Below are 24032 nucleotides of genomic sequence, written 5' to 3'. Positions count from 1 at the left end.
TCCCAGGAGCTAACACTCCTAATGCATCAGTGAGAATTAGCGTTTTGGCTTGCTGAAGAGAGGAGCACATTTCTTCAGGTTTTTTATTGAGATGTGATTGTATTAATCCTGTTTATAACCATCTTTGTAATGAGGCTGCTAGACTGCAGTGTGTTGGAGTTTAGCAGCTCATTTCAGAAACCAAATGATCTGCTTAGCAGCAGCGCTAATTCCTAATACAGTTCTACTCTGCCGATCTCCCTCTCTCCTGTCCTCTTTCTCTCGCCCTCCCCTCATCGGTCCTGTGCTAACTCCAATTATTTTCTAGGGTGTTTTTGGATGACAAAAATATAGAGTGCAATGAATACATTTGGAATGGCATAGATAGATAAAATCCTTTGCAAACTTGGCATTAATTTATGCTTAATTTTAGCAAACAAAACCCTTTCCCCCTGAAATGTTTGCCAGAAGTTTGCAGCACATTACTAGTAGCCTTAAAGCAAACTCTTGGTGAAAATTGACATTTTGCCACAACTGACAAACATCAAAATGTGAAATATGACAACATGAACTTGCAGCAAATTTGCAGCAACATTTCCCAGAGTGGCATGCCGTTCAGGGGCATGTCCAGATTGGTGGCATGGGGTGGCCCTGGCCTCTCCTAAAATTTGATTTGCCACCCAAGATGCCACCTGAAATTCTGAACTATGACTGGTCATTTCCCAAGTTGAAGGCAGGCCTTCAATACAACAAGGTAGAACCACGTGTCAAGAAATTACAGTTAATTGAGACAGATGTCATTCCCGATTTTACGAGCCGTGTCCCTCTAAACAGTCTTAGCTTAAAGTTTTATGAAACTGATCATTGCTGTGCTTCGTGCTTTTTCTGTCATGAGAAACTTGTGAAGAATAATGAGAGAATAGTTCATTCCAGCATTCTCAGTGGTGCTTTTTTCTCTTTGCTAAGCTTTCCCCCTCACTGCCCCACCACTCACCACCTCTGCTGCTGTCTGTCAGCCCATAAGAAAAGTTTACTCACCTGCTAGAAGGTGAAAAGGTGAGGAAGGGATGATAATATCATCGAACAGCACAGGCCAAGGTAAACAAATAGCAAAAAAAATGCATCCCCTTCCTAATATTAATTCTCTGACACCATCTGTAAAGTCACAGCCATGTACCAACAAGCCATGTGATAACATACACGTTCATACAAGGATGTGGGGCAATGTAATAATTACTAGAGCCTCTCATTGATTTTAATCCCATCCGAAACGGTCATATCAGTACTTATTAGGAATTGAGCGTTCCCGTGCCACTAAAGATTTCAGAACCGTATCTTCTATCAAATGCCCTAAAAATAAAAATAAAAAATAAATATAAAACAAACAGGTAAAGGTAGTCCAATGCGAATTGACATGCAGGTAAGCCAGTGAATCTGCGCTGTCTGGGGAGCACTTTAACTGTTGTTGTTTGGTTTCTGAAGTTCTCCAAGTGTCTGAAGTGGATGTTTTTCTCAACCATTTTATTGTGTAAAGCATTTATTTAAAGAGAAATAAATGGTTATGTTTTCTTTTGGTTAGGAAAAGTGCAGCCCCACATTTTGGGACATATTTTCCAGGGGGCATATTACAGAAAGATCCAAAATTTAGAATCCTATCTTATCTGCTTGGTTACTATGGCAATTTCAGTTAGGATCTCAGAGTGGCTTGCTGTTCAGGGGCATGTCCAGATGGGTGGCATGGGGTGGCCCTGGCCTGCCCTAAAATTTGATTGGCCACCCCAGATGCCACCTGAAATGTACTGTTTGCATAATTGCAAACTACCCCATGCTAACGCATGCCGCTGTGCATTCATCTTTTCATTTTTATTCTTTACAGCTGTGTATTGTCTCTCAAATAGAATACGGCACAGTGCTTCATCTTGTCCATGTTAAAGAGTTGAATTTACTGAAACGCACGATGTTCAGTCACATGACAGAATGTTTTGTTACCAAGCAAATTCTTTTGCACTCACACACGCTCATGAAAGCATATTTCAGCATTAGTAACTGATGTGGCTTTCACTTCTCATTTTTAAGTCAAACAAAGGACTAAGGGACAGAAGGATATTTGATGGCTAGAATCAAAGCAAGCCTGTCAAAATGAATTATCTTTGCTGACAAGAATCTCTGAACAAGAACTGAATAAAGACAATAAATATCTGCAGGGCATATGTGTTACTCACACGATCTATGTTTATTTTTCTTCAAGTAGATGATGCATGAAAGGATGCTTTGTGCGAGGTAAAATCTGTGCTTTTATGTCAGTTTATAGATTTGTTGTTTTTAATTAACAGGTTACATCAATGAATTCTTCACTGACTGAACTGTGATCTGATGTGTTCATGAAACCCAATCCAGAGTGCTGTACTTGCCTGAAAAAATTATCCCAGATATCAATGTTGTCATCCTGCATTTATGCCCATAAAAAATCAAGCAGACTTTTTTCTTATGCATTTTGTGTTGCGTTAGATTTGAAAAGTTGGAATTTCCAACTTCCTTATTGAAAAATGGAACACCACTTGCAGTCAGACTTCCAACCTGGAAACCTGAGTGGAAATCTACAACTCTGGTTTCAGGGTGCGAGTGTATGACATCAAGCATACATGGCAGCACCCAGCGTTAATCAGTTAACTTTCTTAGGTTAATAAAAATGAACACTTTATAGTATGATTAACATTTCAATCAGTTTAGTTTTTATTTTTAGTATTCTAGGGCTGAAACAAATGTGTTGACTAATATCATTTAATTGTGTTTAAAAGTGCATAATTTTTTTTTTTTTTTTTTTTTTTTAGTTAAAGAAAATATTTTTAATTAGGTATCATTTTAGTTTTTATAATGATAATTACATTGATCTGAAGTACTGACTTCTGAGGCAATCAAGTCTAGCATTTGGTTCATATACAGAACTGTACTGAGCTCCCCACTTCACTAGGAAATCAAATGGTTTGGTAATGGCGTTCCTGCCCTAGTGCTCTGGAGGGATCAGATGGAAAACCTGTTCCTCATAAGATGACACATTCAGCTGTGCCAGGATTGATCCATTGCCCAGCTCTGCCTCCATTCTCTCTGTGGTTGTGTGTGTGAGTGTAAAACAGCCCTGCAGTTATGGTGCCCTGCTCTCAGCTTTGCTGCAGTACTTTACAGTCTTACTGAGCTGAGCAACACATTTACATTTACATTTTTGCATTTGGCAGCCGCTTTTGTCCAAAGCGACTTACAGTGCACTTATTACAGGGACAATCCCCCTGGAGCAACCTGGAGTTAAGTGCCTTGTTCAAGGACACAATGGTTATGGGGAATTGAACTAGCAACCTTTTGATTGCCAGTTATGTGCTTTAGCCCACTACACCACCAATCCTCGATTTACCTACAGGTCTGCAATATACAGGCAGCACAGACTAATAGCTCTAGAGCTTTTGTTCATAACGATGTAAATTATTTCTAGATTAGTTCCAGAGAGTAGGGCTATGCCATTACAATCATATATCAATATACTCTGATTATTTGTGTCATGGTATTGCACTGATGCTTTTATTTATGTGTGCCTTCCTATCATTTCCTATAGTTTAATTAATGAATTTACATTACATTAGAATAAAAATTCTGGGTTTAAAGTTAAGCTCAGTCGACAGCATAATGTTGATAACCACAAAAAATAATTTAATTTAAAATGTGGGTTACAGCAAGGCACTTACAAAAGAAATGAATGGAGCCTATTCGTAAACATTAAACATTAAACATTAAAAATACAAACTTTTTCAAATGTATAGCCAGAAGATTTTGTGTGTTTGGTTTCTCCTTTGTCTGAGCCTGTTAATAGAGATGCTTGGTCTTTGTTCTTTGTTTTATGACACTCAAGACGACCATTGTACCATTTCAGCTCAAGAAGCACTTTATTTTGACTTCTGATAATATCACAAATCAAAGCCTATAAAGGCTTAAAATTTACTGACACTAATGCATCAGGGACCATAAAAACACAAAAGTGGTTGCATTAGAAACATGAATAATAAACATGCTTCAGCAGTACATTGACAAAGAAAAAGCCTGAGATGTCATTCTTCAAGTCTCCTGCTTTGATGCAATCCTCTATGGCAGCCGTGAAACTCTGAGGCCCTGATGGAAATAAACTGTCCCATTTTGTCATCTTCCCCTTGATGGAAAACATTCCACAATGCACCTGATGCCAAAGTGCCATATTTCCTTTCTGCTGGATTGTGTAGCAAACACCGTCTGTCAACTTTTCTGTAGAGCGTACCCTTTACAACACCAACAGTATACATTTTCATTGAGACACATCAAACTGAACAAGTTACATGAAGAATAAATCATATCTCTGATGCTCAAGCTACAAAGAGTACTTTGTATACTGAAGTATTAGGAACTGTTTAGTTACTGTGTTGTGGAATCTGCATTGTTTTAGAGAACACATTTTCAGTGTTATTCCTGTTCTGTTTTAGAGACTATTTAGGATTCTTTGCTGTGTATTGCACATTGCTACAGCAATGGCTTATTAAAAATGTGAGATACGAATTCTGACTAACATGTAACTTAGTCAAGTTCACCTGTGTGTTTCGGTGCAGATCAAGTTGAAATATTATATCTATGTTGTGGATATATCTGATTTATCTCGTTCTCATCATATTTTTAACAACCGTATGTTTTAATCAAAATATTCATTTATGATAATTATCGTTATGATGCATATTTTCATCTTGTCTTCTTTATATAGTGCAACAGTGCCCCGCCCACTTTTTCAGCATCTGGGTTCCGGAAGTATTTTTCCCATTTACTTTTTTGCATAGGCCACAATAGAGTTATAAGTCATGAACCACACCAACCAGCTCCGAGGTGAATCATAACATCAAAAACTTTGTTTTGCGGCAAAAAAGTATTTGAAAATCAGACAAAAAGACAAAGGTTCAAGGCTGTGTACTTACCGTCTTTCACAATGGTACAAACTACAATCCCATGAAGCATTGCAAATGATGTAATTAGATAAAAAATTATGGGAATATATCAAACTATTGATTTTAGGTTGTTGATTATAAGTATAGAAACAATATATTTTACATTTATTGCAAAATATTCCGACATGTACAATTAGATAAGTAGTTTAAGGGTAAAGGGAGACCGACTTGATTACATCACTTGCAGTGTGTAATGTAGTTGTTTACCAGGAATTCCACTATTAAACACGCTATTTAAACAATGCAGTTGAAATAACACAGACAGATGGCTTCAACAGAAGCATATACCATCGATAAACAACCTCGGAGCTCATTGTAGGTCTGTCTTGAGAATTTTTATAAGCTATCGTTGAAAACAGTTTGTCTATGGAAAAATTTTATGGGAATTTTACTTCTGGAAACAGACTGTTGTGCTCTATTGTTAACGAAATAGACAATTAACATTTTCGTCAGTAATTTCATTGACGAGATTAACACTGCAAAGTGGCACCAATAGTGTGTTGTGTTTTTAATTTTAAATGATGCAATACATTTAACAAGAATGCATTTTTACTAACTCCATGCCCCAACCCAAACCTTAAACCTAACCATCAGTAGATCGAAAATTCAACGTCTGAATCATGCTCATCATTGATTATGTGAACGTGAATGTTTCCTGATTCCCATGGGACCAGAACCCACATCTCTGAGGTTGCTCAGCTGCACCACAAGAAAAAGTAAATGCATTTCAGTTGATAATAAAATCCCTTATAGGGGATGCTGCTCGTCAGCAATTCGTCGGAATGGTGTCGATACCGGAACATTCGTTTGCAGCTTGTTGAGTTCCCACGTGATCATGTTGTTTTTCCCCTGCTGTCCACGATAAGAACAGACCTACGACCCACCTGTTAAGAACCACTGAAATATTGGACTTTAAAATTGACTTTTTTGCTGTAAAACAACAGAATTACACTGGTGGACAAAAGTTTGGAATAATGTACAGATTTTGCTCTAATGGAAAGAAATTGGTACTTTTATTCACCAATGTGGCATTCAACTGATCACAATGTATAGTCAGGACATTCATAATGTGAAAAATTACTATTACAAAAAAATTCAGAACTTCTTAAACTACTTCAAAGAGTTCTCATCAACAAATCCTCCATGTGCAGTAATGACAGCTTTGCAGATCCTTGGCATTCTAGCTGTCAGTTTATCCAGATACTCAGGTGACATTTCACCCCATGCTTCCTGTAGCACTTGCCATAGACATGGCTGTCTTGTCGGGCACTTGTCACACACCTTACAGTCTAGCTGATCCCACAAATGCTCAATGAGGTTAAGATCCATAACATTCTTTTCCAATTATCTGTTGTCCAATGTCTGTTTCTTTGCCCACTCTAACCTTTTCTTTTTGTTTTTCTGTTTTCAAAAGTGGCTTTTTCTTTGCAATTCTTCCCATAAGGCCTGCACCCCTGAGTCTTCTCTTTACTGTTGTACATGAAACTGGTGTTGAGCAGGTAGAATTCAATGAAGCTGTCAGCTGAGGACATGCGAGGCATCTATTTCTCAAACTAGAGTTTCTGATGTACTTATCCTCTTGTTTAATTGTACATCTGGCCTTTCACATCTCTTTCTGTCCTTGTTAGAGCCAGTTGTCCTTTGTCTTTGAAGACTGTAGTGTACACCTTTGTATGAAATCTTCAGTTTTTTGGCAATTTCAAGCATTGTATAGCCTTCATTCTCAAAACAATGACTGACTGATGAGTTTCTAGAGAAAGCTGTTTCCTTTTTGTAATTTTTGACCTAATATTGACCTTAAGACATGCCAGTCTATTGCATACTGTGGCAACTCAAAAACAAACACAAAGACAATATTAAGCTGCATTTAACGAACCAAATAGCTTTCAACTGTGTTTTGATATAATGGCAAGTGAATTTTCTAGTACCAAATTAGCAATTTAGCATGATTACTCTAGGATAAGGTGTTGGAGTGATGGCTGCTGGAAATGGGGCCTGTCTAGTTTTAATCAAAAATGACTTTTTTCAAATAGTGATGGTGCTGATTTTTACATCAGTAATGTCCTGACTATACTTTGTAATCAGTTGAATGCCACTTTGGTCAATTAAAGTACCAATTTCCTTCCGAAACAGCAAAATCTGTACATTATTCCAAACTTTTCGCCGCCAATGTATGCAGGGCCCTTTTTGCATAAACTCCAGTACACTGCTCTTCTACAGTATGCATTGAGGTGTGTTGAGTGTTGATCGGTAATGAGCTACTTTCTTCAGAGCGCTCTGTTGACACTCTTCATCAGGAAAAAGGAAGAGCCTCTGTCTTTCTTGTTAACAGGCTCTCACAGGTGTGATACATTGTCTTTCACAGCATACTTAAGTGAATATGGTGTGTTATTTTGTAGTCAGAAACTACATTGGGAACGTTATTTATTTATTTATATAAGTCAACCCTGTATTAGTTTTTGACATTGAGAACTGCATCGCAAGGATCCTTTTCCACTTACAGTTTTTTCCCGGTCTGGAGTTAGCAAACATGAAAAGGTGCCGTATGTTTTAATGGTTTGACTACAGTGTGCATGCGAATACTTCAAAGCAGCTGTGCAATTTTCAACAAGTGTTGAGTATTTCAGGGAAGGTGACGTTTGAATTTCTAAAGAGGGGTATCAACATTCTCTACAGTTATTTATTGTAACTAAACAAAATATGAATGTGACGGTTCTGAAGCTTACCTTTGAAAAATCCAAAACATTCCTGTTCTTCTGTGTTTATGTTCAAGGCAGCATGTAATGAAACCCATGCAACATAACATGATTTAAGTATGTTCATGGGTCAACATAATTTCTTTTGCCAATCAGTTATAGCCTTACTTTAACACAAACCCTACAATATGGGAAATGAGTGCTTAATAGGAGTGTTGTTCCAGGCCCTAAGCTTATCAGTGTTTCCTATAGAATTCTGTTTTTGCATGAACTGTACTTCATTCATTTTCAGTCGGACATGATGACCTGGTTTGGTATGTGATTCAGATGTCTGGCCTTTTTCACTCATTACTTTCAGTTGCAAGTAGACTGCAAGCTTACAACTCGGGTAAAATACGATTTCTTTTGCAGTGCCGCTGTAGAGTAGAATCGGGGGACGATGTTTTTGATGAAGTACTTAAATTACGTTAAGCGACTTGATCTTGCACATCTACTAAGTCATATTTTCTTTTTTCCTCATTCAGATGATGGCCTCAGCTCAGACATTGAGGTTTTGGAGATCCCCTTCATCACCAGACAGAGAGCAGGAACCTATGAGTGCACTGCAGCTAATGACATTGCTGTGGACACACAGACAGTTGAACTCACGGTAAACTGTAAGTGCCTCATGAATTTACATCAACATATGCTACACATACATTTACATAACCTACAGTGAGATTTAAAAGTCTTTGACCACACTGAAAATCTTTTTTCTTTTTTTCTTTTGTTTTTTTAAATAAACAAAGATTTAGAATTTTGAGAAAATGTAAAATACATCAAATGAAGAAGAAATATTCAGGATTTTGCACTATGTCTAGGTAACTAAGGAAATGGAAGCAAATTTATGACTGACAATGTTAACCCTTTTGTACAAAAAGTCAGATTCCCTTGATTCTGCACACCATATGCTCTTTTGAACATTCTCAATTCATACTGAGTTAATATGAATCTTCAGGCTTTGTACAAACTTGTGGAGTCCATGCTAGCTCAAGTGCATGCTGTTACTAAGTAAAAGGGGAGCATACTAAATGCGTAGAAGTTTTGAAATCCGTGTGCATTTTACAATTAAACTTTCTACTCAAATTATTATGTTAATAATATATTTTGTTATTGACAAATCTGTAATAAATGTATACATTTTCACTAGAGATCTGACACTTTTGGACACCACTGAATGTATACTATATATTTTTATTAATCTTTGATTTGATTACTTATATAATTGCAGTTGCATTGTTTTGATGGTTAGTAAGTGTTCTCATGTTCACCGATGACTAATCGCATTTGTGTTTTTGTGTATTTAGATCCTCCTAGTGTTTCAGAGGGCAGGGATGTTGGCGTGACCCTGGGTCAGAGAAGCGTTCTGCAGTGTGAGGCAGATGCTGTACCCGAGGCAGATTTTGAGTGGTACAGAGATGACATGAGGTATGGCATGTCACTGCAGGATATTACATTACATCTGCATCTTTCTTTTGTCATAAAGCAATAATCTAAAGTAGTGGTTCTCAATTTTTTTGGGTCACGCCCCCCTTTGAAACAAGAAAAACATCTGCCACCCCTCCAGATAATCTAATCTAAATAATTTTGTTTTTACTGAAAAAAAAATAAAAATGTTTTTAAAATATTAAACTCAGTTTTCTTTCATCTTCATTTGACAAAACAGGTTTTATTTAAAAATACAATGAAAACTGAATAGAAAGTTTCACTTCACTCCAGGGGGTGCTTGGCCGCTCCGAAAACAGAATCCTCTATTCATCTGCATTTAACTACCAGAAAGTTTTATATCTCATTGGAGACAATTTTACTCTTGAATAGTTATTTTTTAATAAAAAAACTGATAATTGCAAGGATTCATATCTGTGAATGGAAATAAGCTTCAGCAGTCTCTATAAAAGTTTTTTTTTTTTTTTTAATACTCATCCAGTAATAATAATTGACGTGATTGTTGCATCCTAGCCAGTGCTGAAAAAAGTAACAAGTATTACGTGACAGTGCCGTCTACGCGCTGTTTCGGTAGCGGTCAGGACCTCTGGACAATAATTTGCACCTGATTAATGAGACTGATATACTTTAATAACTGATATTTAATAACTTTAAACTGATATACTGACCTTTCCACCATCATTTACTCGTCGTTCAAAATCAGTATTACTTTTTTCATCCATGAAATACAAGATTCAGGGAAGAGAGGATCGTGTTTGTGACTGTCCAAGCTTCGAAAGCACACATAAAAGCACCATTAAAGTCATCCATAACACTCGTGCCTTAGATTTCAGTTCTTCTGAAGCCACCCTACGGGGTGCGCCCCACACTTTGAGAACCACTGACCTAAAGTATGTGGATTTAAAGATGCTGCAGATGCACTGTAAAATATTATACTGTAATATACATATATATATATATATATATATATATATATATATATATATATATATATATTACAGTATGTTACAAATATGTTACTCTACCTGTGAAAAGTTAGGACACATCTATTCATTCTTTATTATTACTAATTTCCTTATTTATTTATTTTAAATAGTAAGGTCATTAAAACTAAAATGGAAATATGGGAATTGTGTAGTGTGTATATATATATATATATATACAGGGTTGGGGAGTAACGAAATACAAGTAACGGGAATACATATTTAAAATACAAAATATAAGTAACTGTATTCCACTGCAGTTACAATTTAAATCATTGGTATTTAGAATACAGTTACATTCAAAAAGTATTTTGATTACTGAAGAGATTACTTTGCATTTTATTGTCATTTGTTTCATTTAATATTTAGTCCTTTCAGATGGAAAACATTTATACATATAAATGGTGCGATCCAAAGTGCATTTGAACAGCAGTGAAACACTTTCTTATGATGTGTTATATTCATATGAGCAGGCAGATAAGTAAGTTTGAAGTAAGTTTGGAGCAGAAGAAATAGAAATAAACCTTGTGTAAATTGTCAGCTTTATGCAAAGCTAAAATGCTATTTCTAGCCATTTTACATGCACGTTACCAGGCACGATCATATTGTTTATCAAGAAAATTCACGTTGGATCATAATTTCTTTTTTCTAGTAAGACCTTTGATATTAGGACAAAAATCGTATTCTTGATAATAATTTTAGTATTGTTTTCCTGTAAAAATATATAAAAATCCTTAAAACAAGATCAATTTGATTCTTCTTATTTTAGAAACAACACTGCATAAGATATTTAGGTTTTTCAGAGAATGTATTTTTAACATGTGTATTTTGTCTTACTGTACTGGCAGAGTTTTTATAGTCAAAACAAGTGAAATATATATATATATATATATATATATATACTTTTTTTAAATTTATTTTTTTATTTTTTTATTTTTTGTCTACAATGCTAATTTCAAGCATGTAAGCAAAAGGTGCAGATTAAAAGGTTTTTAAGATCACGTCGAACAATTCCATCAAGTGTGTCAAATTTTTTCACTGGATTTGTAGAGAGGAAAAGAGCAAAAATGATTGTAATCATATCCACAGTATTTTTTGTCAGGAGCATTGAAGTTGCTGCAGAGATTGAAACACTTAAGGTTAAAATATGTTGTAGAATTTCACTTTCTTGGTCATATACTATGTAATTTCTCCTTCAATCTCACCTAATTAAATTATAGAGGGTAGAAGTTATTTTATTTTACAGTGTATTCTATTTCACCAGTTTGTGATTGACAACAGTTCACTGAATTTTCTGTATATATTTGAGATAATCTATGTAGTGACACTAGGGTTTCAATCTTGAGAGCCCCAATCACCTTTGCTTAAAATAGAAAAGGCCAATGAAAATTGGCGAGTGGAATTTGCATGCCACTCTCCGCCCCAGACATGCGGGTATAAAAGGAGATGATGTGCATCACTCATTCAGATTTATGCTGAGGAGCCGATATAGAGCCCCGGCCATATCAGCGGCCGGATCAGCGCCACGGCAGGAAGGACACAATGTCTCGTTCCCTCCATCAGGGAACAGAGGTTACATCAGTAACCAAGACGTTCCCTGTCTGTCACTCACTCAACGTTGTGTGAGTGGTGGGAACTTTGGGCACGTAACCGGGCTGGGGTCTCAAGGTCAAGTGAGAGTGTGCTGGCCCGAACTCCAGGCATTCGCTGGTAACAGAGAGCGCCTGCAGGTCCCCCACCCTCTTGATGGAAGTGAGCGCCACCAGGAGGGCCATCTTCAGGGACAGAGTGCTGAGCTTGGCCTGCTCCAGGAGCTCAAAGGGGGCTCTCTGTAGGTCATGTTGGACCACAGAGATATCCCAAGAGGGGATCAGGCGCAGTCTAGGAGGATTCAACCTCCTCGCGCCTTTGAGGAACCTGTTGATCAGGTCGCGCTGTCGTGAGGGTCTCCCATCCAGTGCATCGTGGTGAGCTGCTATGGTAGCTATGTACACTTTCAGGGTAGAGGGAGACAGCCATCTATCTAGCCCTTCCTGAAGGAAAGACAGCACAGACCTGATGGCACATCTCTGTGGGTCTTCCCCACGGGGTCAGCTGGGCTATGTGGGTGCGACTCCCTGCGGAGTGTTTCCTGCCGTGAGAGCGCATCCGCTGCATGGTTGAGGACACCCGGAAGGTGAGTGGCCCGCAGAGACTTCAAGGTCTTCTGACTCCAAAGGAGGAGTTGCGACATGTGATGCGAGCGTACGCTGCCTTGGCAGTTTATGTATGCTACGGTCACTGTGTTGTCAGTTCAGACCAACACATGCTTGCCCTGAATCAACAGCCGGAGCCTCCTCAGGGCCAGCAATACTGCCAGCAACTCTTATCAGTTGATGTGCCATTGGAGTCAGGGCCCCATCCAGAGCCCCGACACTGCCTGCCCCGACTCTGCCTGCAACGACACGGCACCCCAGCCCGATTTCGAGGTATCCGTCGTGACCTTGAGACCTGCTCTAGGGGAACACCTGCCCATAGAAATGCCAGGTCCGACCAAGGGCTGAAAGTCTGATGGCAATGTGGCATGATGGTCACACGCCGGGTGCCGTGGCACCATGCCCACCTCGGGACTCGAGTCTGTAGCCAGTGATGAAGTGGTCTCATATGTATCAACCCGAGGGGGAGAACCACCGCCGAGGATGCCATATGCCCCAGGAGCCTCTGAAATTGTTTCACTGGCACCGCTATCTTCTGCCTGAAGCATGTTCGGTCGTAAGACGGGCCCTGAGAGTGACAGAGTCCAACTTCATACCGAGAAAAGAGATTCTCTGCACAGGGGAGAGCTTGCTCTTCTCCCAGTTGACCTGAAGCCCAAGTCGGTCGAGGTGCTGAAGCACAAGGTCCATGTGCACACACAATAGATCTCACGAGTGAGCTAGGTTTAGCCAGTCATCTAGTTAATTGAGAATGCGAATGCCCTTCTTCCTCAGCGGGGCCAGAGCAGCCTCTGAGACATTGGAAAATACGCGAGGAGACAGGGACAGACCGAAGGGTAGGACCTTGTACTGGTATGCTCGTCCCTCGAAGGCAAAACAAAGAAAGAGTCTGTGTCGACGAAGGATCGATACGTGAAAGTACGCATCCTTCAGGCCGATGACCGCGAACCAACTGTGATGTCGCCGAGGCAAATCGTCCTGATGAGCCACTGTGAGGGGCTGGAGAGCTCTAACCAGGCCTCCAGTCTCCGTGACAGTGGCACCAGGGAGACGACTGGACTTACCGTGTCAGGGCAGGGTGGTTTGCGGCAAGGCAGAGCAGGCACCCCACCCATGGGTGGGCCATGTCAGGTCTGCCTCGAAGCCCATCTGGGGTTCTTGGGGGCCGGCTGATGGGCAGGTGTAGCCGACTTCCTGTGGGAGGATCTTTTTCTCTGAGGCCGGCGTGCGGGCTCCAATGGTCCAGGAGCCGGGGCTGGCACTACAGGGGAACGGCTCTGGCGAGAAGCAGATGGGCTGTGGGAACTCGGTGGCCTGAAGGTGGCCAGGTTGCGCCGCGGCAGGATGTTTAATTGCCTCGGTCTGCTTCCTCACCGTTGAGAACTGATTGGCGAAATCCTCGACGGTGTCGCCAAAAAGCCCCCCTTGGGAGATAGGCACATCAAGAAAGCGGACTTTCTCTGCGTCTTGCATCTCCGCAAGGTTGAGCCACAAGTGCTGCTCTTGGACCACAAGCGTGGTCATCGTCCAGCCCAGGGCGCACGCCATGACCTTTGTCGCACGTAAGGCGAGGTCGGTCTCAGTGCACAGTTCCTGCATCAGCCTTGGGTAGGTCCTACCCTTGTGCAGATCTTTTAGTGCCTTGGCCTGGTGGACCTGCAGGATGGCCATGGTGTGCAGGGCGGAAGCAGCCTGACCCACGGCCTTGAAAGCCTTCATCATTAAAGAGGAAGAGAACTTACAGGCCTTGGAAGGGAGCCTTGGTCGGTCGTGCCAGGTGGCTGCACCCTGCGGGCATAAATGCACCGCTACGGCATGCTCTACCTGGGAGAGCTCGAAATATCCCTTAGCTGCTCCACAGTCGAGGGTAGTCAGAGTGGACAGGCAGTAAAAGATGCCTTCCATGACTTCGTTAGCTCCTCGTGCACTTCTAGGAAGAAAGGCACTGGGGCGGGGCGTGGCCGTGAGTCATGCTCCGAGCCCAGAAACCAATCATCCAGCCGCGAATGCTCAGGGCAGGGTGGAGGGTTCCACTTCAGCCTGATGTTCGCAGCCGCCCGGGCAAGCACAGCTGCCATCTCAGCGTCCGCCTCATCCTGTGTTCTACCACCTGTGGACGGGAGCTCAGAAGATTCGTCCATTTCCGTTAGCAGAAGCCCACCCTCCGATGCCACGACCGAAAGCTCATCCTCATCGCGAGCCGCGAACGACACATTAAACCCGCCGTGAGGCAGACCGCCTGCATTGCTCGACAGCTCGTCCGGACAGAATGAGCATGCTGGGGGATGGGAGGTCTGCGGGGGCTGAGCCGGCGGAAATGCTTCCATGTCCACATCCAGATCACCCGCAGTGCTTCCCGACCCGGCCGGCTGAGCGTCAGCCCAGGACGGACCAGGTTGGGGAGCAGCGGTGGCTCCTTGCTTCACGGAGAAGGAAGTGAGCCGCGACCGCAATGTTCTCATGGGCATGGTCTCACAATGAGAACACAACCCTTCCACAAAAGCCGCCATGGCGTGCTGGTGCCCCAGACACTCGAGGCAGATTTCATGGGTATCCAGAGGAGAGAGATAACGGCCACATCCAGTAGCGCAAATGCGGAAAGGACATCTTTAAAAAGACTGCAAGTGTTTGCGCGAGCTCTTTTAGAAGGAAAATATATTATTTCTTGAATATGCTCTTTTGGCACCTGAAGACTCAGGCTGCCGAAGCACCCAGGGGAAGCACAGCACTCAACCGTGACTGCTGATATGCGGCGTAAAAATCCAGCAGTGTAGCAAGAGGTGAGAGGAATAACACACACACACAATCATTCGGCTCCGAAGAAAAAATCTGAATGAGTGATGCATGCCATCTCCTTTTATACCCGTATGTCCGGGGCGGAAAGTGGCATGCATGTTCCACTCGCCAAATTTCATTGGCTTTTTCTATTTTAAGCAAAGGTGATTGGGGCTCTCAAGATCGAACCCCTAGTGTCACTACATCGACACAACATCGAGTGAATGACAGACAGGGAACAAAATATTCTGCCATATATCCACTATTTTCCGTGGCAAAATGCTTCCTGTGACTTTGGCTGGAATGTATCTGAATATGTTCTCTCAAACCGTCTTTGATATCAAGGGAAGAATAAGTTGTCACAGTGTTGTATCAAAATTAAATGTGCATAGTCACGTGTGTGTCCGTGTGTCTACAGTAATTCATCCAGCAGTTTTGCCTCCATTTAATGCATCCAGGCCCTCCGTTTACGTCTGCATCCGGAAAACGTTGATACTTTTCATAAAAATAACCTCCAGCATCAAAGGAAGCTCTGATGTAGCATAAACACAGCTGGCTGATTCAAGTCTCCTATTTGCTGACTGTTTCCCAGGATCTTCAATGGCTTTGATGGTATTGAGATTGAGAATGCCGGAGTACTTTCAAAGCTGACTTTCTTCAATGTGTCCGAGGCAGACTATGGCAATTACACTTGTGTTGCTATCAACAAACTCGGGAGTGCCAACACAAACATTGTCCTATACGGTGAGTTTGGTTATTAGTTGCCATTTTTAATCAAGGTTGGAATCTGTCAGTAGCCTCTTTGCATTTACTCTTAACTAGTTTAAAAACCCCGTGATATCAGTTTAATTTCCTGTTGACATATTTCCTATTGAAACAGGAAGTAAAAAAAAAAAAAAAACACTAAGCTTTAATTGCGTCACAGTCATGAACCGTGATTTGCTACTTGCTACAAAAATATGTGTAGTGTGATTGTAACCGGTCCTTCTCGACCTGCTCCGGTGGGAATCGAACCGGCTACAGCCTTTAGTGTCAGTCGCAACTGCACCTCTTGAAACCAGGGGAGTGAGGTTAACACACTCTGCACAGCTACCTACCAACTGGCTACTGTTACATGAGATCAATATTTTTGGATTGTTCCAGAAGAAAAATATATTTTAATGTTAATCTGCTTAAAGTAAATTCTTCCATTGTTTAGGAGTACACTAGCATACAGATGGCATCAAAGCCATGGATTAAAAAAATGATGTCACGGGGTCTTTAATGTATGAATGGTGATTTGAAGGAATTTCTGTCTCTTTTTTGCTGAATCTGTCCACAAATTTGAAAGTAAGCAAAGCAAATATAAAGTATCTTGTCAGTAACGCTCAAACAATGGCTTGTCCTATAAATGCTATGAATATCCATGCAGTAGTTTCTGACTTTTGGAACTATCTTTGAGATTACCACTAGGCTCCATCTCCAAATTTTTTACCTAATTTGCTTTTGATTCACTTTTGTTTTTTGTTTTTTTTACTCTGTTTTTGTTGATGTAGAAATTATTGAACCCACTAGTTCGACGCTATTGCAAGGTTAGTACTCTGCATGGGCATGTGGCATACTGCTCACCCCCTAAAGCATGTTCCTGCGTGTTTAATAAGCAAATCAGATACAAACATGGTTATTTTCACATCAACCGCTACATGACGATGAGAAGTCATTGACGCGGCACTCGAGTTTATTGGCCAGATTGCCGCACGAAATTTCCATGATTTGAATGGGGTAATATAATTGTCTCGCCTCGTGTGACAGAATGTGATTGTCAGATTGTAAATTGGCCACTAGCTATTCCTATTAAGAAGGTTATTAGCTTAAAATTCCATTTTGTAATGTCAATAATATATTCGGCACTTTGAGTGACAGTCTCAATTGCCACTTGGGGAATGACGGGGTACTGACATGCCTCATTCTGACTTCAGTCACTGTGGGTTGATGAATAGCTCTGTGTTTTCTATAGCCTAAACATATTTCTCTTTTTCCTCTTGTCACTTTTTCCTGTCTAACCTTCCTCCACCAATGCATGGCTTCATTATGACAATTCATGCACTCATCCTCTGTTTGTAAGTACACCTCTGCATCATATCATGTCTTTTTGATGTTATGTGGAACTGCCAGTGCTTCATTATCACTTAGATGCTAAGAAATGTACTTTAATGAACATCGCTCGCTACAAAAAAAGGCCAAGGTATTACCGTGGTTTTCCGGATTCAACCGTGTTAATAATACCATGGTATTCTTAGAAGTTCCTTGGGGTGCATGTAAATGTCATGGTTATTATACAGTACCATGGTGTATATCAAAGTACCATAATATTACCATCTGATGCCATAATTTTACTATGGGATTGATACTATAGTTTTGGGGAAGCTTCTTTAAAAATTTAATTTGTAAAGCTACAAGTTACTTATATTTTAAAGTAGTTCAGCGACGGTCAAGATACACTATCAAAAAAATAATTTGTTGCACTACAAGGTACTAAAAAACTTGAGGAAGTCAATAATTTATAGTGTCTAAATCAGATATTATTTATTTTATTTATTTATTTATGCAATCAATGAAAAACTAAGTGATAAACAGCAGCAATATTATATATATATTTTTTAAATATTGTAATAAACATAATATTATCTTGTATATCAATAATAAAAAAAAATAATAAAAAAAATTAAATACCATGCAGGCACTTTATTTATTTATTTAGTTGCTGTCAGTGAAAAACAAAGTAATTACCAGTAACAATATAAAATTATTTTGTAACATTATTGTAAAAAAATATAATATTATTTTACATACCACTAAAAAAATAAAATAAAAAGATGTAAAATGCGGTACGTGCACCTTATTTATTTATTGATTTATTTTTATTTATATTTTGCAATCAGTCAAAAACAAAGTGATGAAAAGCAGCAATATTACATTATTCCGTAAAAATGTTGTTATATAATATTTTGTTGCATATCAGAAAAAAAAAGAAAATCCAATCAGTCAAAAATAAAGTGACAAATAGCAGCAATATTATATTATTTGGTTATAAATATTATGAATATACATTATATTATTTTGAAATAAAAATAAAATGCCATACAGTCACTCTAATAAAAACAATTAATCGTTTAGTTTGAACCATCCACATGAACCGATTCACTAAAGAAACTGGACGTTCCAGTGCTTAATTTGAGAGCGAGAGTGAGCATTTTAGACAGGCATTTTGATTATTGCCTTAGTACAATCAGCTACAAAGCAATAAAATGTCATACCATTACAAAATGTTGGTAAGTTTTAGTTAATTACTTCCCAACACTGCCACCATAGTACTTTTTTAAAAGGGTCATTCTGTGCACACATATGTCTTTGAAGCTTATTATTGTTAATGACGTGTCCTTGTATTGTCCTTTAATCTTTAGCTCTGCTGTAGAACTTGTGTCTCATCCAACTGTCTGGCCTAAAATATTTGTGGAATTGGTAACCATTTGCTCTCCGGAGAGTCATTAATTGCAATGAATTTGATTGTGAGAACCTCACATTAGTATAATTACACTTGCACAGGATTTACTCTAAGCTGTGTCTGCAGAATAATTGGATCGCAGTCCCTAAAGAAAGACTAGCGAACTCCCCTAAATCAAGGAGAAATTAGACTTCATTCTTTGAGACCCATCAAAAGGAAAAGCTATTCAGACACATAGACACCCTTGCTTAAACCATGACATAAAATTTGTTTTGCTGGGACTGAAATTTGGTGCTCGCTAACAGTGATCTCTTTGAATTATGAGAGAATAAACAGGGCTGTGACTTTGAAAATCTGCCCTGCATATTAGTTTAATGGGTGCCCTGTCTTTAATTTAGAACATGCTGTAACTATGTTTATTATTAATATTATATAAAAAAAAAAAAATTTAAAAAAACATTTGTTATTCGCATTATTCTCAGTGGTGATTTTCATTGGATTCTCATTACTGTAATACAGTAATTTACTGTATTAAAATACAAAATCACTGTAATACATTTATATTTTTTATTGAAAACAGCATGATGTTTAAGGCAACACAACAACCATACTACCATATAATACCATACAAATACTTTAAACATGAACTAAAATATCTTTTTTTCTCGCATTACTAAGTACTAAGCCAATCATGTTTTTAGCACTGTAATGTATAAAATCATGCATATATGGGTCAAGAGCTTCAGTTAATGTTCACATCAACCATCAGAATGGGGAAAAATGTGATCTCAGTGATTTAGACCGTGGCATGATTGTTGGTGCCAGACGGGCTGGTTTGAGTATTTCTGTAACTGCTGATCTCCTGGGATTTTCACGTACAACAGTCACTAAAGTGTAAAGAGAATGGGGCGAAAAACAAAAAACATCCAATGAGTGGCAATTCTGTGGGCGAAAATGGCTTGTTAATGACAGAGATCAGAGGAGAATGGCCAGGCTGGTCCAAGCTGACAGGAAGGTGACAGTCACCCAAATAAACACGCGTAACAACAGTGCTATGCAGAAAAGCATTTCTGAACATACAACACGTTGAATATTGAGGCAGATGGGCTACAGCAGCAGAAGATCCCTCCGGGTAACACTACTGTCAGCCAAAAACAGGAAACTGAGGCTGCAGTGGGCACAGGCTCATCAAAACTGGACAGTAGATGAATCTGGATTTCTGCTGAGGTACACAAACGGTAGGCCCACTGCAGCCTCAGTTTTCTGTTCTTGGCTGACAGAAGTGGAACCCAACATGGTCTTCTGCTGTTGTAGCCCATCCGCCTCAAGGTTCGACATGTTGTGCATTCTGAGATGCTATTCTGCTCACTACAGTTGTACAGAGGGGTTATCTGAGTTACCATAGGCTTTCTGTCAGCTTGAACCATTCTGTTCATTATCCGTTGACCTCTGTCATCAAAAATAGAGGTCGGCCGGTTTATCGGTTTTGCTGATTAATTGGCACCGATAACAGATTTCTGGAACTATCGGTTATTGGCAAAAATCCACACTGATAGTTTTTCCCCATTGCGTCTGGTGCTGGAGCAGCTGGAAAGGGTCCGCTGACATTATACAGTATGAGAGCGGCCTCTAGAGGCAAAATAAAAACTATCACTTCACTGATGCCTTGTGGTGTTTGTTTTGACACGTGAGACTACACTCCATGGAGCGGAACACTTCAGATGCGGATTTAAAACATCAACTACGAAAAGGTGTGTACTGTATAAAATACACTACAGTACACATTGTCATATCATTATAAAGTAATACATTTTTTGACTAGATGCTGCATTAGTAGAGAACAGCAGTATGTTTGCTGACAAGGCTGAGAGGATGCTAACATTAAAGCTAACCTTAAGCGGTTAGAATGATGTGACAAAAATACACGCAAGTCCTACCCAAATGTTTAAATGTCACGATTGTTACCATCTATTACCATTTATTTGCATTAGTTTATATCCAGCTGGTCACGTTTATGCATTGGTTAGCCAGCTAAGTTGCATATTTAGCTTGTGACATGAGAAAGCAAATTAATATCTTCATGCAGCCGAGAGAAATGTATAAACAAATCAGAAACGCACCTGATTTCAATTGTTTTTTTTATCCTCACTGTAATACGATGACTTCAGATCAATCACATTCTTGCGCTAAAAAAGGCTAGACACAGCGCAACAAATACAGCTTAACAGAAAGCAGGTATCTCAGTATGCTTTGAAAGTTTTTTTAATTAGACACATCATCTAGAAAACAGCGCTCCTGCACGAGACACTGAATAAACAAAAACAAAGGGAAACAAAGACGTTCATCTAGTGTGTTTACATAGAAAAACAAATGTATGGTTGCAAAAATGTTCGGTTTGAACAGCACCTTACAGTTGGTGGAGGTCTTTGGCCGTTGCCTCTTGCTCTCTTATAAGCGTTTCTCAGATTAAGCAATGACAGGAAAATGTTCAACTTGGAAATGTGTGTCTGTCACGAGATCCTCGCATTCGGTTTCTGTCTGTTGTGTTTCATCTGATTGAACAGCCTCTGGCCTGGGCTCATTGTCTGAGCCGCTTCACCACCGAGTTCAGCTGAATACCACTACTATATGTGAATATTGCTACTCTACATACAACTGTATTGAATAAAAAACAATGTGGTATTTTGCTATTATTATGAAGCTTGAGTCTGGAGTAGTAGTGTAACACCATTTAAACTGTCTATTGAAGTGTTTTCCCCACTCATTTTACTTTTGGCTTAACATTGGAGAATATGGATTGACTATTTATTTTATGCACATTAGTTGAAAATGAAATGCTCTTTTTTAACAGCCAGGACAAGAATGTTCTATGCAATAATATAACAGTGCCGAATGGTTTATGTATTTATTGTGCCTTCTTGTGGACTAAGGAAACAACGTCAGTTTAAAAATCAGCTGACTTTAAAGTTCTAAAGTTAGTTCATATATATTCATATTTATATATTTATTTCATTTAAAGAAGTGCAATTCATTTTCATGGTTCAGTCAGTACTGTTTATTTTTGTAATAAAGTTCAGCACTATTTTACTTTGAGTGTTATTTTTTCATTCAGTATAAAGTTTTTCGGATGATTAATTGGTTATCGGCAGGTACTGTCCAACTTAGTTATCGGTATCTGTAAAATCCACTATCGGTCGACCTCTAATCAACAAGGCGTTTTCGTCCACAGAATTACTGCTCACTGGATATTTTTTTTTTTGTTTTTTTTGGCACCATTCTCTTTACACTGTAGAGACTGTTGTGCATAAAAAAGGCCTTTTAATGGTCCTAAATTTTTTTCATTTTCTTTAAGCAGTCTTTTGATATTCTTGACAGGTTTGGTGAGATTCACCCAAATAACCTCTACTTATCATCAACATTTTTAACAATAGACTAAACTTTATCATAAACCTTACAATCTGCATCATCTTAAGATATGAGTGCAGTTGCTTTTATCAGACCAGTATAATTAATTCATCCTCTTTCGTTCTGAATTCTTTCTGTTACAACCAGTTCAGAACACTGCATCAGAACGTGAAGTGCCTCTCCCTCCTCTACTGTTCTGCCCCCAGTAATCTGGTTACACTGCACCTTCAGTGATTAGCTTGTTTATGCAACTGCAATTACAGCTGACCTCAGCGGTTGACTGGTCAAGGATGTGCCGTACAGTGGGGTAATGATGGTGTGAGTGCAGGGAGACAGGATGTGCTCGTTTTAAATGAGGAGAACAGATGCAAACGTGACCACTAAAGATGCTCATTTAGACGTTAATCTACCGAGATCTACCGAGCTGGACCGCTCTTGTCCCAGTTAGATGGTATGGTTGAACAGCAGAGCAGCAACCCTGCCAGAAATACTCTGACATCTAGATTAGCTTAATAGATAAATGTTAGAGCAAAAACAGCTAATCTAGACTAAAATAGCACCTACTGTGGAGTATTTTGTGTGTTTTGTGAACAGTGATGGGGAAGCTACTTTGGCTTGTCAAAATACAAGCTGCTGAAAATGTATTAAAAGTAGATAAATTACAGTCAAACTACCTTTTAGAAAACAGTAGTTGTATAACATTGAAGCTGTATAAAGGGACAATATCTTTTAAATTATATAATTATAAAATTATATGATTATCTGATTTGGTTAAAAATGTCTTGGTTACTGATGTAACCCCTGTTCCCTGATGGAGGGAATGAGACGTTGTGTCGATGTAGTGACACTAGGTTCGCTCTTGAGAACTCCAATCACCTTTGCTTCATTCAGAAAAGGCCAATGAAAATTGGCTAGTGGAATTTGCATGCCACTCTCCACCCCGGACATACGAGTATAAAAGGAGATGGCGTGCACCTCTCATTCAGATTTGTGCTGAGGAGCTGAGAGAGAGTCCCGGCCATGTCAGCGGTCGGTTCAGCGCCGCGGCAGGAGGGACATAATGTCTCGTTCCCTCCATCAGGGAACAGAGGTTACATCAGTAACCAAGACGTTGCCTGTCTGTCATTCACTTAACGTTGTGTCAATGTAGTGACACTAGGGGTTCCTATACAAAACGCTGCAGGTGCTGAACTGTGTCACGAGGTACGGAGGAGCGGACACGGGCAGGCTGCTGTGTGCCTCTCCGCGAGTGCTCGACCATGTCGTGACCTTTCAGCGAGTTAGGTAAGGTGTCTCCCTGGTCCCGTTAAGGGTGGGAGGAGGCACTTACCCGAGGAGGCTACAGGCGGTGACCTTTCCTGTTTTTTGTATTAAGCAATTTCCCGCTGAGCACCTGCTAGAATAGCACTGTGGAAGTGCTCTTCCCGTCTCCAGGAGGGAGAGCACTATGGAGACCACATCCTACTGGAGGGAGTTTAACATGTGGAGAATACCTCACATGGACTTACCAACGGGGTAGTTCACATATGGAATGATGCCACTGGGGAGGACCCTATCTACGGAGAGGGTACACAGCAACAGTGGCCGAGGCAGAGCAAAGCTCTGTTTAGGTGAAACACAGAGTTCACCTATGGGGAAACCGAACAGTGGAAACACATTATACAGGATTACCGAGGGGGGAATCACCACGTATGGAGCACTGAGCCCAGGTACGCAGGCTCACCTAAAAAGGGGCATACCATGAGTACTGGGCCTGGCGCTGTTACTCCTCCGCCAAGTTTGTCACTGAATAGTGCTTAAGAAATTCAAGAGGCGTCCAGTGTTCACCAGTTGCGGGGAACTGTTGTGGACAAGATAGCGCACATTATCACCTTGAAAAGGGAAAGGCACAAATGCAAGACGATACACCCAACCGGCTACCCGGCCTACCTGTTGTTACCCTGTAACACTCAGGTCAAAACCGGTTCTATGCGCAGGTTGTAGAACCTCGCAAAGGTATTGGGTGTAGCCCAACACGCTGC

At 40.0% G+C, this 24032-nt stretch overlaps 1 protein-coding gene across 5 annotated transcripts in view; it reads left to right on the top strand.

Moving 5' to 3' along the window:
* Nucleotides 1-24032, top strand: part of ntm (neurotrimin) — a 467252-nt gene that overhangs the window by 437078 nt on the left and 6142 nt on the right. For 3 of the 5 annotated variants that reach the window (XM_051683513.1, XM_051683514.1, XM_051683512.1), the window contains 4 exons: nt 8209-8340; nt 9031-9151; nt 15715-15866; nt 16658-16693. In XM_051683513.1, the coding sequence (XP_051539473.1) occupies nt 8209-8340; nt 9031-9151; nt 15715-15866; nt 16658-16693 (441 nt within the window). The remainder of the gene's footprint in view (nt 1-8208; nt 8341-9030; nt 9152-15714; nt 15867-16657; nt 16694-24032) is intronic. The other 2 variants (XM_051683516.1, XM_051683515.1) reach the window with 1 other exon arrangement.

The sequence above is a fragment of the Myxocyprinus asiaticus genome, chromosome 42, assembly GCF_019703515.2.
Source record: "Myxocyprinus asiaticus isolate MX2 ecotype Aquarium Trade chromosome 42, UBuf_Myxa_2, whole genome shotgun sequence".
NCBI classification, from domain to species: domain Eukaryota; kingdom Metazoa; phylum Chordata; class Actinopteri; order Cypriniformes; family Catostomidae; genus Myxocyprinus; species Myxocyprinus asiaticus.
The sequence above is the reverse complement of the archived record's forward strand: the minus strand, read 5'-3'. Positions and strand labels throughout refer to the sequence as shown.